The 15,061-nt window shown below is 35.3% G+C and overlaps 2 protein-coding genes across 2 annotated transcripts; one reads left to right on the plus strand and one right to left on the minus strand.

The window, feature by feature from the left end:
- Positions 1–2,738: 2,738 nt before the first annotated feature.
- LOC121861177 (polyubiquitin-like) lies at positions 2,739–3,351 on the plus strand. Its single transcript, XM_042358734.1, has one exon. The coding sequence runs from the start codon at positions 2,755–2,757 to the stop codon at positions 3,349–3,351; it is 597 nt and encodes a 198-aa protein (XP_042214668.1). The 5' UTR covers positions 2,739–2,754.
- A 672-nt stretch (positions 3,352–4,023) lies between these two features.
- LOC121861178 (kelch-like protein diablo) lies at positions 4,024–14,266 on the minus strand. The gene is made up of 6 exons (XM_042358735.1): positions 14,091–14,266; positions 11,379–11,613; positions 11,123–11,151; positions 7,919–8,123; positions 7,618–7,734; positions 4,024–4,164 (listed from the first exon to the last, which is right to left on the minus strand). Exons 1-6 carry the CDS (start codon positions 14,264–14,266, stop codon positions 4,024–4,026), a joined length of 903 nt encoding a protein of 300 aa, XP_042214669.1.
- Positions 14,267–15,061: the final 795 nt, after the last annotated feature.

Below are 15,061 nucleotides of genomic sequence, written 5' to 3' on the forward strand. Positions count from 1 at the left end.
TCCCATGTAAGACTGCTATTCCTGGCCCACATCTCTCAATTTTCATGGGGCAAACTTTATGCCATTTCTGCTTAAAGATATCAAAACATTCGACACTTTTATATGTAAACAGATCTGTTCTTCGAAAGGGGACACAGATTTCTCTCTTTTGTCCACCTAAGACATAAATTTTCTTTCGTGTAGAAATTCTTGGCTGGACATACGAGGCTTCCCTTTTGGCCAAGTTTGTGTGCTGTTTAAGGTTAACCTTCAATCTGATATCAGCGGAGCACTCACTAATTGATTTTTCTATTAGTTTACTTGGAATTAAAGACAATTTCAGTCGTTTTAAAATGTCAAAATTCCAACAACAATATCTATTATTTATATCTTGTGCTTGTGTAATCCATCTGATGGCAGCAGAGAATACCTGCAATAAATAATAAAGAAAGATAAATTCGAGTTCAAATTTTTGTAAAAGTCAATTGAAAGTTGTACGTACATATTAAATATAAAAAAATATTTATATTTTACCTGAAACTCAGAGTCAATATGAAGATACTCTGAATCCAAAAAATACAGCAGAATTTCTTTCGGAATCTCAAGAAATTCTTGCTCCATTGTCACTTCTACGAAATTGGAGAAGATGAAATCCCGGGAAGAATGCAGCAACCTTACTAAATTATGGGCCTCAGCAAACCTGTTTTTTAAAATAAAATAAATATGGAATTAGTTACGTATAGGTGCAGATAAAAATACATATTATATAAATAGTTTGAAAATAATTAATTATTATACTGTACGTACCGGTAAATTCCTAAAGCATTAGATGGATGAAGTTCCCTCTTGAGAAAATCTGTACAAACAAGTACAGCACGGGACATTATCAGCATGTTTGCAGCCGCAATTAACTCCTGTGCGTTTTCCACTATTATCTTGATGTTTCCTAAAGTATTTAAAAAACAAAAATAAATTTTCTATTTATAATTATTTCTTTTTGTTTTACATATAGCATAGCACTATGAAAACTTAAAATGTTTTCCCTTACCAGTATATATGAACTCGATGAGCAGTTTTAATATATTGGGTTTCATAAACTTCATTTCTATTGACTGTGTTGTTTTTTCAGCTAATCCACCAGTAAACATGGTCTTAAAATATTTGCTTCCCGCCGAGAGTATTACACGGTGAGCCTGTGGAATAAAATGTAATCTCCATCAGTTTTTTTTTTTTTTTATATTTGTCCCCGAGGGGGGCTAGTTTATTGATTGGGGTGGGTACGTTAAGGGGGCGTAAAAGTCTAGGTGAAGGGTCGTCGTCATAACATAGGTTTTGTCAAGTTTAAATAAAAATGAGAGATGGATTGAATTTGTAGGTGGTGGGGGGGGGGGAGTTCCTGGTTATGATAAAGATTGACGTGACATTAATATGTCGTCAAATACCAGGCCTATGACTGGGAGGAGGACTGGGAGGAGGGATATTTTGTGGGAAGGAAAAAGTGTTGGTAACGGCCTGGGACCTATAGGAGGAGGTCATGGGGCAAGTGGAGGATGTAAAATGAGAGAGGCCATAATAACAGTGCGGTGAGGTACCTATAGATGTAGACTGGTCGAACAATAGGAAGCCAAAATAAAACCACTGCTAGGAAGCAAGCCAAAATCAAACCACTGCTAGGAAGCAAACCAAAAATTAAACCACTTCTAGGAAGCATTCAGAGAAGTTAGGAGATTTCTTCCACTATTCCTTGGTCCTAGACTCCTGGGCAGTTAGGGCGGCGGCGGGTAGAGTGTGGACGGTGTACTTCGATATGGGTATAAAAGGTGGGTGATGGAGGGCAGGCAGAGAAGAAAGTGTAGGAGATAAATACAGGTAAATGTTTCACTCACTCACCTTCACAACTGATCCATCAGCTAATAATATTTCTACATCACATAACTCTTGTGACTGCCAGAGGAAATGTATGTAGTCTAGTAGGTAGTTCGGATAAGATTTACATTCCTCTTCCTCCTCCTTCTCCTCCTCGTTATGAGAGAGCTCCACACGTGCAGCCGCCATCTTCAGATACTAATGTAATACTAACTAGTTGTCAGTTTTATTTTTAGTGGTGTGGTGATATCTGGTAATACCCGTAGTGGTGGTGGTGGTGGTGGTGGTGGTGGTGCTTCCGTTGCTTCTTCCAACAGTAACAAAACTAAACTACAGCCACACTCCTAAGACAGTCAAACCACCAAAGGTATAGAGATAACCTCCATGAGCGCATAATCCAAAATCACCATGGGAGCACCATAGAAGATACCCCGATCAAATTATCTTCCCAAAGCGGATCAGGATTATAAAGTTCATCGTCTGCCGGTTCAATTTCTATATGTAAGACTGCTACTTCTGGCCCTACACATCTCTCAATTTTCATTGGGCAAACTTTCTGCCATTTCTGCCTGCCTAAAGCCCATAAATGCTAGGTATTTAATTTTATTATTCTATATTTGTATATGCATAGCTAGGTTACACAGAAGATAGACTGCAAATGTTATTGCTCTATACTGTATGTGTGTGTGGGGGGGTATTAGTTACTTTGGTTAAAGCCAAGATTTATGTGTACTGTACAATATGTGTATAAAATATTAATGTAGTAGTCTTGTGTTTTCATATATAATGGTTGCCTTGCTACCTACTATAACATGCTCAACAATCTTGTAGATATTTAAATTTAAGATTATTTAAGAATTATACTGTGGCTAAAATTTGACTAATGAATTGTTTTCTTTGCAGTACATCATGCAGATCTTCGTGAAAACCCTCACTGGAAAGACTATTACTCTTGAAGTAGAACCTTCAGACACCATTGAAAATGTAAAGGCAAAAATTCAGGATAAGGAAGGCATCCCCCCAGACCAGCAGAGATTGATCTTTGCTGGTAAGCAGTTGGAGGATTGTCGCATTCTTTCTGACTACAATATCCAGAAGGACTCTACACTCCATTTGGTATTGCGTCTTAGAGGAGGAATGCAGATCTTTGTGAAATTTACAGGAAAGATTACCCTAGAAGTAGAACCTTCAGACACCATTGAAAATGTAAAGGCAAAAATTCAGGATAGGGAAGGCACCCCCCAAAACCAACAGAAATTGATCTTTGCTGGTAAGAAGTTGGAGGATTGTCGCATTCTTTCCGACTGCAATATCCAGAAGGAATCTACACTGCAACTTATTAGAGAAGGAAAAGAAGGAAAAGGAAACAACAACTACATCTTTGTGAAAACCCTTACCCTTACAGGAGAGACCATTATCATAGAAGTAGAATCTTCAGACGATAAATGTACATTCCCCCCTTTGGTATTGCGTCATAGAGGAATGCAGATCTTTATGAAAAAATAAAGTATTCCGGATGAAATGTTCAAATTTCCTTTAATGTATGGAATGGAAAAGATTTAATCACATTGTTATTATTTTAACCGAACCAAAAAATAAACACTATTAAAATTATTTTATGCATTGTTTTTTTATCACATACTGCAAAACCGCAAAACCATATATATATATGAAAAACTGAGTATTTTTGTTTTCTCTATTGGCTAATTTGCAATGTGACCTAGCAGGTAGTTGGCAGTATGTTGGGATAGATTGGGTAGAGTTATAAACTGAGTATTTTTGTTTTCTCGATTGGCTAATTTGCAATGTGACCTAGCAGGTAGTTGGCAGTATGTTGGGATAGGTTGGGTAGAGTTTACAAAGAATAATACAATTTTATATCATATAGGGTAGTAAAAAACTATACATTTATTTATTTGCTTTTTATTTACTAAAATAAGAATGAGTGAGAATGAAGGAGGAGGAGGAGGAGGAAATCAGTATATAGGTTTTCAAAGTTTCGAGTAGTCAAATTAAGACTGCTATAGCATTAGTCCGACTTTCAGGGAGTGGTGTACAGCTTATCCACTTGTTATTCTTAGGGTCGAAATACTCCACATTAGCGAGAGAAATCTAAAAAGAAAAAAAAAAGTTATAAATATTATTATCAATATTTATCATTTTATATTAATCATTCTTTTATTCTTCTTTCCTTACCATTCCAATTCCATTCAAACCACTCCAGTAACCGCCTATGACATATAACAGAGAATTTGTGACAACAACTGCTGGGCTACTTCGACCCAAATACTCTGAAGACGAACACTTAAACCATTGGTTCTGTGGGAAAGTAAAAGAAAAAGGTTAAAACAAGAGTAAGGGGGCGGGAGGGGGGTATACAATTTTTTCCCTTTGTTCCTAAAGTATTACAACAATTCTTCCACTTCCTGGTTACAATATTAAACTTTAAGTACTGGTAAATAATCTTACCTGCTCAAAAGAATATCTTTTCATTGAATTTTCATCCAGAATACCATCACCTACTACGTACAAAAAATTATCTAAAACTGCAACGCCTATCGTCTTAGACGGTGGACCTTGCATTGATGTTAGATTCTTCCACTCTCCAGTTACAGGATTGTATGAGAGAAAATCATGCAGGGGATTGTAAGTGTCCGTATATCCACCAATAATGTAAATAAGACCTCGATGTTCTACTATACCCATGCTATAAAAAGAAAAAAAAAGGAAAAAAACAGTACAGGTTACTGCGACATTTTCTCATTATTATTATTAGTAATTCACACTATCAGTAAATCAAAATTGTTATTGTACTGGTTATTGTACTTACTTGGATCTAGCTTCTGGCATATTTGACTCTAATAATCTCCACTCATCTGTAATAGGGTTATATCTTTCAATATTTTTTCCTATTTCCATTGAATCCGTCCAACCACCGAAGGCATAGAGATAACCACCATAAGCGCATAATCCAAAATCACACCGTGGGATTACCATAGAAGATATTCCAGTCCAATAATCTTCCTGTGGATCATAAACTTCGCCATCCGCCAAAATCTGAGCGTCTATCTCTCCAACCCCTCCAACCACGAAAATTTTTCCATGTAAGACTTCTATTCCTGGTGAAATTCTCCCAATTTTCATAGGACAAACTTTTTGCCATTTCTGCCTAAAGGTATCAAAACATTCGATACTTTTAAGTAGATATTCCTCTGATCTATTCCATATTATATTGAATTCTTTCCTTGATCCACCTATGACATAAATTTTCTTTCGATTACAAATTCTTGGCTGGACATAAAAGGAGGCTTCCTCTTTAGCCAAGTTTATCTGCTGTTTAAGGTTAACTTTCAATCTGATGTCAGAGCACTCATTAATTGCTTTTTCTATTAGTTTACTTGAAATTAAAGACAATTTCACTCGTTTTAAAATATCGAGAATCCAACAAAGTCTATCAGTTATTTCTTGTGTAATCCATCTGATGGCAGCAGAGAATACCTGCAATATAACAAAAGAAAAGAAAAAGAAAGTGAGAGCTGCAATAAAAAAAGAAAAAATAAATAAAATTTTCAATAAATAAATATTAAATAAAAAGAAAAATATATAATATTTACCTGAAACTCAGAGTCAATATGAAGATACTCAGAATCCAAAAAATATAGTAGAGTTTCTTTAGGAATCTCAAGAAACTCTTGCTCCATTGTCACTTCTACGAAATTGGAGAAGATGAAATCCCGCGAACCATTCAACAAGCTTACTAAATAATGGGCCTGAGCAAACCTGTAAAAAAAAAAAAAATAAAAAAAATAAAAAAATATCCTCTCTAGAATAGGATTAGATCGAATCAGAATCAATCAAATTAAAACAGAACAGAAACAAAATAAAAATTCGTTACCTGTAAATTCCCAAAACATTGGATGGATCAAGTTCGCTCTTGAGAAAGTCTGTACAAACAAATACAGCACGGGGCATGAACAGCATGTTCGCAGCCACAATTAACTCCTGTGCGTTTCCCACTGTTATCTCGATGTTTCCTAAAGTATTTTTACAAAAAAAGAAAAAAAAATATTTCATTTCTTCATTTGCAACAAAATAAAAATTTTACTTATAGATAGCAGCTTAGCACTATGAAAACTTAAAATATTTTCCCTTACCAGTATATATGAAGTCGATAAGCAGTTTTAATATATTGGGTTTCATAGACTTCATTTCTATTGATTGTGTTGTTTTCTCAGCAAATCCACACGTAAACATGGTCTTAAAATAGTCACTTCCCGCTGACAGTATTACACGGTGAGCCTGTGGAATAAAATGTAATCTCCATCGTTTATTTTTTAAAATTTGTTAGTTCGTTCATACTGCCTTTATACATACATTAAGGGGACGTAAAAATCTGGGTGAAGAGTCGTTGTCATAGCATAGGTTTTGTGAAGTTACATAAAAGTGAGAGATTTATGGACGGACGGACAACAAAATCAAACCATTACCTGGAAGCAAACCAAAATTAAACCACTGCTAGGAAGCAAGCCCAAATCAAAGTACTGCTAGGAAACATTGATTCTATCGTGCGAAGAAAGTTGGATAAACAGCTCTTTATTTGTGTCGGGGGAGAAAGGAAGTTAGGGGAGAGCAGGGAAATTTCTTCCACTGCACTGGATAGACTTTGTTAATCATGTTCCACTGACTTCTCCTGGGCGGTAATAAGGAATGGAGGGTGAGTGTGGGCGGTGTAGTTAAGTTTCCCTCCCCCGATATGGTGTGTAAATGATGGGTGGGTGATGGAGGGCAGGCAGAGAAATGTTTCTTCACTCACAGATAAATGTTTCACTCACTCACCTTCACAACTGATCCATCAGCTAATAATATTTCTACATCACATAACTTTTCTGACTGCCAGAGGAAATGTATATCGTCTAGTAGGTAGTTAGGATAAGATTTACATTCCTCCTCCTCCTCCTCCTCGTGATGAGAGAGCTCCTCCACACGTGCAGCCGCCATCTTCAGATACTAATGTAAGACTAACCTAACCAGTTGTCAGCTTGGGAGAGAGAAGAGAGTAAATTGAGACTGCTCTAGCATTAATATATCAAGTTCCCGGTACATTTTATGTTAATAGGCTGTGATTAGGAGGAGGGATAGACTCAAGGTTTCGAGTCAAATTGAGACTACTAAAGCATCATTAGACCGTTCCTTAGGGAGTGATGTACAGTTTCTCCACTTTTTATCCTCAGGTTTTAGATTAAAACTTATTATAAAGGATTATTATAAAAATATTTAGGAATTATTAATATATTTTATTCTTATTTCCATTCTTCCTTACCAAGTTATGATAACCGTAACCGCCTATGACATAACAGAGGATTTGTGGCAGGCAACAACTGCTGGGATATTTCGACAAAATTAAACAATGGTACCATTGATCCACAAGGATACTTTATAAGAATACTTTCAAATTTCATGTTAGGGTAAGTTAAAAAAGATAGGAAACAAGCTTTTTTTTATTTAAAATGGATTAAATATGGAGGAGACAAATGTCAGTCTTGAGGGAAGTTTTCTTGATTGGGGATGTCGAAGGGAGTTAAAGTAAGACTGCTCTAGCATAAGACCGGCCCTCAGGGAGTGATGTACAGTTCATCCACTTATTAGTCTTAGGGTCGAAACACTCCACATTAGCGACAGATACCTTTAGAAAAAAAAACAGGTGGTTAGGTGGTTAAATTTGTAATATAATTTATTCATTTCATTCTTCCATTTCCATTCTTCCTTTCTTACCAGTTCAAGGTGGTCATTGGGACGATGACCACCTATGATATATAACAGAGAATTTGTGGCAACAACTGCTGGGATACTTCGCCAAAAATTCATTGATGAACACTTAAACCATTCGTTCTGTGGAAAGGAAAAGAAGGGAGGTTATACAACACTACATTATTACAAAAATTCTTCTCCCATATTACTTAAATTATTATTATTGTCTTTGGAAAGAGAAAAGAAGGGAGTTATATAATTTTTACTCCCTTTTCACTACTATAATTCAAATTGTATTGTATATAATTATAAGCATGCACATTACCTGTTCAAAAGAATATCTTTCTAGTGATTTTTCCCCTTCTTCATTAAAAAGACCACCCACTAAATACAAAAAGTTATTCAAAACTGCAACACCCATGTAGTTGTAGCGAGGTGGAGCACTCAGTGCTGCTAGATCTCTCCACTCCCCAGTTACAGGATTGTATGAGAGAAGTTCATGAAAGGGGTTATAAGAGTCCATACGTCCACTAACAATGTAAATAAGACCTTGATTTTCTACTATACCCATTCTGTAAAAAAAAAAAAAAAGTATAGGCACTTATATTTTCTCATTATTATCAGTAGTTCACACTATCAGTCAGTAAATCCAATTTGAAAATTGTTATTGTACTTACTTGGATCTACCTTCTGGCATATTTGACTCTAATAATGTCCACTCATCTGCAATAGGGTCATATCTTTCAATACTTTTTTCGATGACCAATCCCGTCCAACCACCGAAGGCATAGAGAAAACCTCCATGAGCGCATAATCCAAAATCAGACCGTGGGATCACCATAGAAGATATTCCAGTCCAATAATCTTCCTGTGGATCATAAACTTCGCCATCTGCCCAAATCTGACTGTCCTCTCCACTCCCTCCAACAACGAAAATTTTCCCATGTAAGACTGCTATTCCTGGTAAACTTCTCACAATCTTCATAGGGCAAACTTTCTGCCATTTCTGCCTAAAGATATCAAAACATTCGACACTTTTTAAACTATACTCCTCTGATTGTTTCCATCCACCTATAACATAAATTTTCTTTCGAAGACAAATTCTTGGCTGGACAGAAAAGGCTGCTTCCTTTTTAGCCAAGTTTGTCTGCTTTTTAAGGTTAACCTTCAATTTAATATCAGCGGAGCACTCATTAATTGCTTTTTTTATTAGTTTACTTGAAATTAAAGGCAATTTCAGTCGTTTTAAAATGTCAAAATTCCAACAACAATATCTATTATTTATATCTTGTGCTTGTGTAATCCATCTGATAGCAGCAGAGAATACCTGCAATAAATAATAGAAAGATAAATTCGGGTTAATAATCTTGTAAATAAAAGTCAATTGAAAGTTGTACATATTAAATAAAAAAAAAATATTTACATTTTACCTGAAACTCAGAGTCAATATGAAGATACTCTGAATCCAAAAAATACAGCAGAATTGCTTTCGGAATCTCAAGAAATTCTTGCTCCATTGTCACTTCTACGAAATTGGAGAAGATGAAGTCCCGGGAAGAATGCAGCAACCTTACTAAATTATGGGCCTCAGCAAACCTGTTTAAAAAAAAAAAAAAAAAATTACGTATAGGACAGATAAAAATACATATTATATAAACAGTTGGAAAATAATTAATTAATTATTATTATACTGCACGTACCGGTAAATTCCCAAAGCATTAGATGGATGAAGTTCGCTCTTGAGAAAGTCTATACAAACAAGTACAGCACGTGATATCATCAACATGTTCGCAGCCGCAATTAACTCCTGTGCATTTTCCACTGTTATCTCGATGTTTCCTAAAGTTTTTGACAAAAAAAGAAAGAAAAAAATCATTTATTCATTTGCAACAAAATAAAAATTTTACATATAGATAGCAGTATAGCACTATGAAAACTTAAAATATTTTCCCTTACCAGTATATATGAAGTCGACGAGCAGTCGTAATATATTGGGTTTCATGAACTTCATTTCTATTGACTGTGTTGTTTTCTCAGCAAATTCACACGTAAACATGGTCTTAAAATATTTGCTTCCCGCTGACAGTATTACACGGTGAGCCTGTGGAATAAAATGTAATCCCATCAGATTACATAAAAGTGAGAGAATTATGGACGGACAGACAACAAAATTAAACCACTGCTAGGAAGCAAGCCGCCCAAATCAAACCACTGCTAGGAAGCAAACCGCCCAAATCAAATCACTGCTTGAAAACATTGATTCTCTCGTGCGAAGAAAGTTGGAAAGTAACTCTTTATTTGTGTCGGAGAAGAAGGGAAGTTGGGGGAACAGGGAAATTTCTTCTACTGTACTGGATATACTTTGTTAAACCATGTTCCACTGACTTCTCCTAAACGGACGGTGAATGTGGGCAGTGTAGTTAAGTTTCCCTCCCCCAAATGGTGGGTGGGTGATGGAGGGCAGGCAGAGAAAGATATGTAGGTAGGAGTAAATGTTTCTTCACTTACAGATAAATGTTTCACTTACTCACCTTCACAACTGATCCATCAGCTAATAATATTTCTACATCACATAACTCTTGTGACTGCCAGAGAAAATGTATGTAGTCTAGCAGGTAGTTCGGATAAGATTTACATTCCTCTTCCTCCTCCTTCTCGTTATGAGAGAGCTCCACATGTGCAGCCGCCATCTTCAGATACTAATGTAATACTAACTAGTTGTCAGTTTTATTTTTAGTGGTGTGGTGATATCTGGTAATACCCGTAATGGTGGTGGTGGTGGTGGTGGTGGTGGTGGTGGTGGTGGTGCTTCCGTTGCTTCTTCAAACAGTAACAAAACTAAACTACAGCCAGCAGCCTCTTTCTTTCAGTATGTTGGGATAGGTAATACATTTTTTTTTTTTTTTAAGTGTGTGTGTATGTATGCTAAAGAGGATGAGAGGAGGATAAAGAGGGCTTGAAAGTTTCTTGTTGAATATTCTTGAGCTTGAGCTTGGGAGAGAAGAGATATCAGTTCCCGGTACATATTATGTTAATAATATCAAATGCCAGGCTGTAACTAGAGGAGAGATATACTCAAGATTTCATGGACTTAAAATGTAATATTTGTGTGTTAGGTTAGTTGAGTGCTCACTAAACTTGGCCGGTTAGCAAATGTGAAATTAAACAATTATAAGGATACTTTCAAATTTCATGTTAGGTAAGTTAAAAAGATAGAAAATTTTTCTAATTTTTATTTTATTTTAAATGGCTTTGCAACTGATCCATCAGCTGATAATATTTCTACATCAGCAGGTAGTTCAGATAAGATTGTCAAATTGCAACTGCTCTAGCATCCATCCGACCCTCAGGAAGTGATGTACAGTGTATCCACCTATTATTCTTAGGGTCGAAATACTCCACATTCACATCAGTGTCAAGTAGCTAAAAAAAAAGAAAAAAAAAATAGTTTAGGTTAAAACTTTGGATTATAAAGATTATTAATAAATATTATCAGTTTTCATTAATCATTCTTTTCAGTCTTCCTTACCTGTCCATCATCATTTCTAATGTCACCGCCTATGAAATATAACAGAGAATTTGTAGCAACAATTGCTGGGGAATTTAGACCGGAATACATTGATGAACACTTAAACCATTTGTTCTGTGGGAAAGTAAAAGAAAAAAAGGTAAAAGGAAGGGAGGGAGGTTATACAATTATTTACCAACAGTATTACAAATATTCTTATCCTGGCTGGCTACAATATAATAATAATTCATAAGCACTCCACGGTAAATAATCTTACCTGTTCAAAAGAATATCTTTCCATTTCCTCAAACTCAGTACCACCTACTACGTACAGAAAGTTATTCAAAACTGCAACACTTATCGTGTCACATGGTTCACCTAGCATTGGTGCTAGATTCTTCCACTCCTCAGTCACAGGATTGTATGAGAGAAGATCACGCAGGTCGTTGTCAGTGTCGTCCGTATATCCACCCATAATGTAAATGAGACCTCGATGTTCTACTATACCCATTCTGTAAAAGAAAAGAAAAGGAGAAAAAGACAAAAAAAAAAGTACAGGCCACTGCAACATTTTCTCATTATCAGTTACTATCAGTCAGTAAACCTAATTTGAAAATGGTTGAGTTTTAACATTACAATTGTACTTACTTTTTTCTAGCTTCTGGCATATTTGACTTTAATAATCTCCACTCATCTGTAATAGGGTCATATCTTTCAATACTTTTTTCGACGACCGATCCCGTCCAACCACCGAAGGCATAAAGGTAACCTTCATGAGCGCATAATCCAAAATCACATCGTGGGGTAACCATAGAAGATATCCCAGTCCAATTATCTTCCTGTGGATTATAAACTTCGCCATCCGCCAAAATCGGAAAGGGTCTGGGTCTACCTCTCCTATCTCTCCAACCCCTCCCTCCAACAACGAAAATTTTCCCATGTAAGACTGCTATTTCTGGCCTTTCACTTTTTTTTTTCATCGGGCAAACTTTCTGCCATTCCTTCCTAAAGGTATCAAAACATTCTACACTTTTACACAACTCGAATCTTTTAAACATCTTGAATCTATTCCATTCGTTCCTTGATCCACCTATGACATAAATTTTCTTTCGAGTACAAATTCTTGGCTGGACATAAAAGGAGGCTTCCTCTTTAGCCAAATTTATCTGCTGTTTAAGGTTAACTTTCAATCTGATGTCAGAGCACTCATTAATTGATTTTTCTATTAGTTTACTTGAAATTAAAGATAATTTTACTCGTTTTAAAATGTCAAGAATCCAACAAAGTCTATCAGTTATTTCTTGTGTAATCCATCTGATGGCAGCAGAGAATACCTGCAATATAACAAAAGAAAAAGAAAGTGAGCTAGCTGCAATAAACCACAAAAAAAATTAGATTTTTGATTTAATAAATAAATATTAAATAAAAAGAAAAATATCTAATAATTACCTGAAACTCAGAGTCAATATGAAGATACTCCGAATCCAAAAAATATAGTAGAGTTTCTTTAGGAATCTCAAGAAACTCTTGCTCCATTGTCACTTCTACGAAATTGGAGAAGATGAAGTCCCGCGAACCATTCAACAAGCTTACTAAATAATAGGCCTCAGCAAACCTGTAAAAAAAAAAATAAACACACCCTCTTTAGAATCGAATCAGATCGAATCAGAATTAATCAAATTAAAACAGAACAGAACAAGAATAAAAAAATTACAAAATAAAAATTAGTTACCTGTAAATTCCTAAAGCATTGGATGGATGAAGTTCACTCCTGAGAAAGTCTGTGCAAATACGTACAACGTGGGGAACTACCAGCATGTTTGCAACAACTATTAACTCTTGAACGTTTTCAGCTGTTACCTCGATGTTTCCTAAAGATTAAGATATAAATAACAAAATAAAAATACCGTTTTTTTTTATAAATATGAAAACTTAAAATGTTACTTACCAGTATATATGAATCCGATGATCTGCTCTAATATATTAAATTTCATAGATTTAATTTCTATTGAAGAATATGTTGTTTCCTCAGTTAATCCACAGGTAAACATGGCTTTAAAATAATTACTTCCCGCCGAGAGTATTACACGGTGAGCCTGGAATAATAATAAAAGAATTTGGTTGATTGTATACATATACAAGATATTTTTTTTCAATTATTGACAACAAATAATAAAAAAGTTAAAATAATGTTTTCTCACCTTCACAACTGATCCATCAACTGATATTTCTACATCACAGAACTTTTGTAACTGCCAGAGTGAATTTAGGTTCTCTAGCAGGTTGTTTGGATAAGGATAATTACACTCCTCTCCGTTATCAGAGAGCTCCACACGTGCCGCCGCCATCCTCATATATAACTAAAAAACTAATATATGTAATATATATGGGAATGATATGAGAGAGGGTTTGAAGGTTAAGGTTTCGAGTGAGTTAAATTGAAACTGCTCTAGCATCAGACCGACCCTCAGGGAGTGATGTACAGTTTATCCACCTATTATTCTTAGGGTCGAAATACTCCACATTAGCGACAGATATCTAAAAAAAAAAAATAAAAATAAAAATTAGTTTGAGGTTAAAACTTTGGAATATAAAGATTATTAATAAATATTATCAGTTTTCATTAAGCATTCTTTTCATTCTTCCTTACCAGTCGTCCATCGTAATTTATATTGTCACCTCCTATGACATATAACAGAGAATTTGTGGCAACAACTGCTGGGCTATGACCGAAATACATTGATGAACACTTAAACCATTTGTTCTGTGGGAAAGTAAAAGAAAAAAGGTAAAAGGAAGGGAGAGTGGTTATACAATTTGTTATCCCTTTTCACTAAGTATTACAAATTGTTCCACATCCTGGCTACAATATTGAACTTCAAACCTTATTGTATATAATCTCATAAGCACTGCACTGGTAAATAATCTTACCTGTTCAAAAGAATATCTTTCCATTGATTTTTCCCCATTAATACTACCTACTACGTACAGAAAGTTATTCAAAACTGCAACACCTATCATGTGACATGGTGGACCTAGCATTGGTGCTAGATTCTTCCACTCCCCAGTCACAGGATTGTATGAGAGAAGATCACGCAGGAGGGTGTAAGTGTCTGTATATCCACCAATAATGTAAATAAGATCTCGATGTTCTACTATACCCATGCTGTAAAAGAAAAGAAAAAGAAAAGCGCACAGGCCGCATTTATTAACAATATCAGTCAGTAAATCTAATTTGAAAATGGTTGATTTTTAAAATTACAATTGTACTTAATGTTAATACTAATCATCACCAGCGTTCTTTTATAATTATAAATAGTGGTAGTGTTGATAGTGTTGATATCTGGTACTTTTTAACAGAGGGGTAGGTAAATTGTTGTGGTTGTGGTGGTGGTGGTGGTGGTGGTGCTTCCGTCCTCGTCTTCAAACAGTAGGAAAACTAATGTACAGCAGCTTGGGATGGATAGTAAAAACTATACATTAATTTCAGTTTTTATTTTTATTTTAAGTGTGTGTTTGTTGAAAAGGATGAAGAAGAAGAAGAAGAGGACTCTTAAATTTCTCTGTTAGATATTCTTGAGCTTCTTGAGCTTGGGGAAGTATCAAGAAGAGAAGAGAAAGAAAGTTGAGTCAAATTACGACAGCTCTAGCATTAGACCGACCCTCTGGGAGTGATGCACAGTTCCTCCACTTATTCTTCTTTGGGTCGAAATACTCCACATTAGTGATAGGTACCTAAAAAAAAAAATAAAAGTTAAAACTTTGGATAACTTTTGATTTGTATATCACATATTTATTAATCATTCTGTTTTCGTTCGTTCTTCCTTACCCCTCTACAGCCGCCTATGACATATAACAGAGAACTTGTGGCAACAACTGTTGAGATACTTCGACCAAAATACTTCGATGAACACTTGAACCATTTGTTCTGTGGGAAAGTAAAAGAAAGAAGAAAAGTAA

Source organism: Homarus americanus, unplaced genomic scaffold (genome assembly GCF_018991925.1).
Source record: "Homarus americanus isolate GMGI-L3 unplaced genomic scaffold, GMGI_Hamer_2.0 scaffold12205, whole genome shotgun sequence".
In the NCBI taxonomy this organism is placed as follows: Eukaryota; Metazoa; Arthropoda; class Malacostraca; order Decapoda; family Nephropidae; genus Homarus; species Homarus americanus.

What these genes read in the sequence shown, in the direction of transcription:
- LOC121861177 (XM_042358734.1), top strand. Translation starts at nt 2,755, where the DNA reads ATGCAGATCTTCGTGAAAACCCTCACTGGAAAGACTATTACTCTTGAA.
- LOC121861178 (XM_042358735.1), bottom strand. Translation starts at nt 14,266, where the DNA reads ATGGGTATAGTAGAACATCGAGATCTTATTTACATTATTGGTGGATAT. An exon ending in AAAGATATTCTTTTGAACAG is followed by an intron (nt 7,735 to 7,918) that starts GTAATGTGCATG and finishes TCCTTTCCACAG; the next exon opens with AACGAATGGTTTAAGTGTTC. An exon ending in CCAATGACCACCTTGAACTG is followed by an intron (nt 4,165 to 7,617) that starts GTAAGAAAGGAA and finishes ACTTTCCCACAG; the next exon opens with AACCAATGGTTTAAGTGTTC.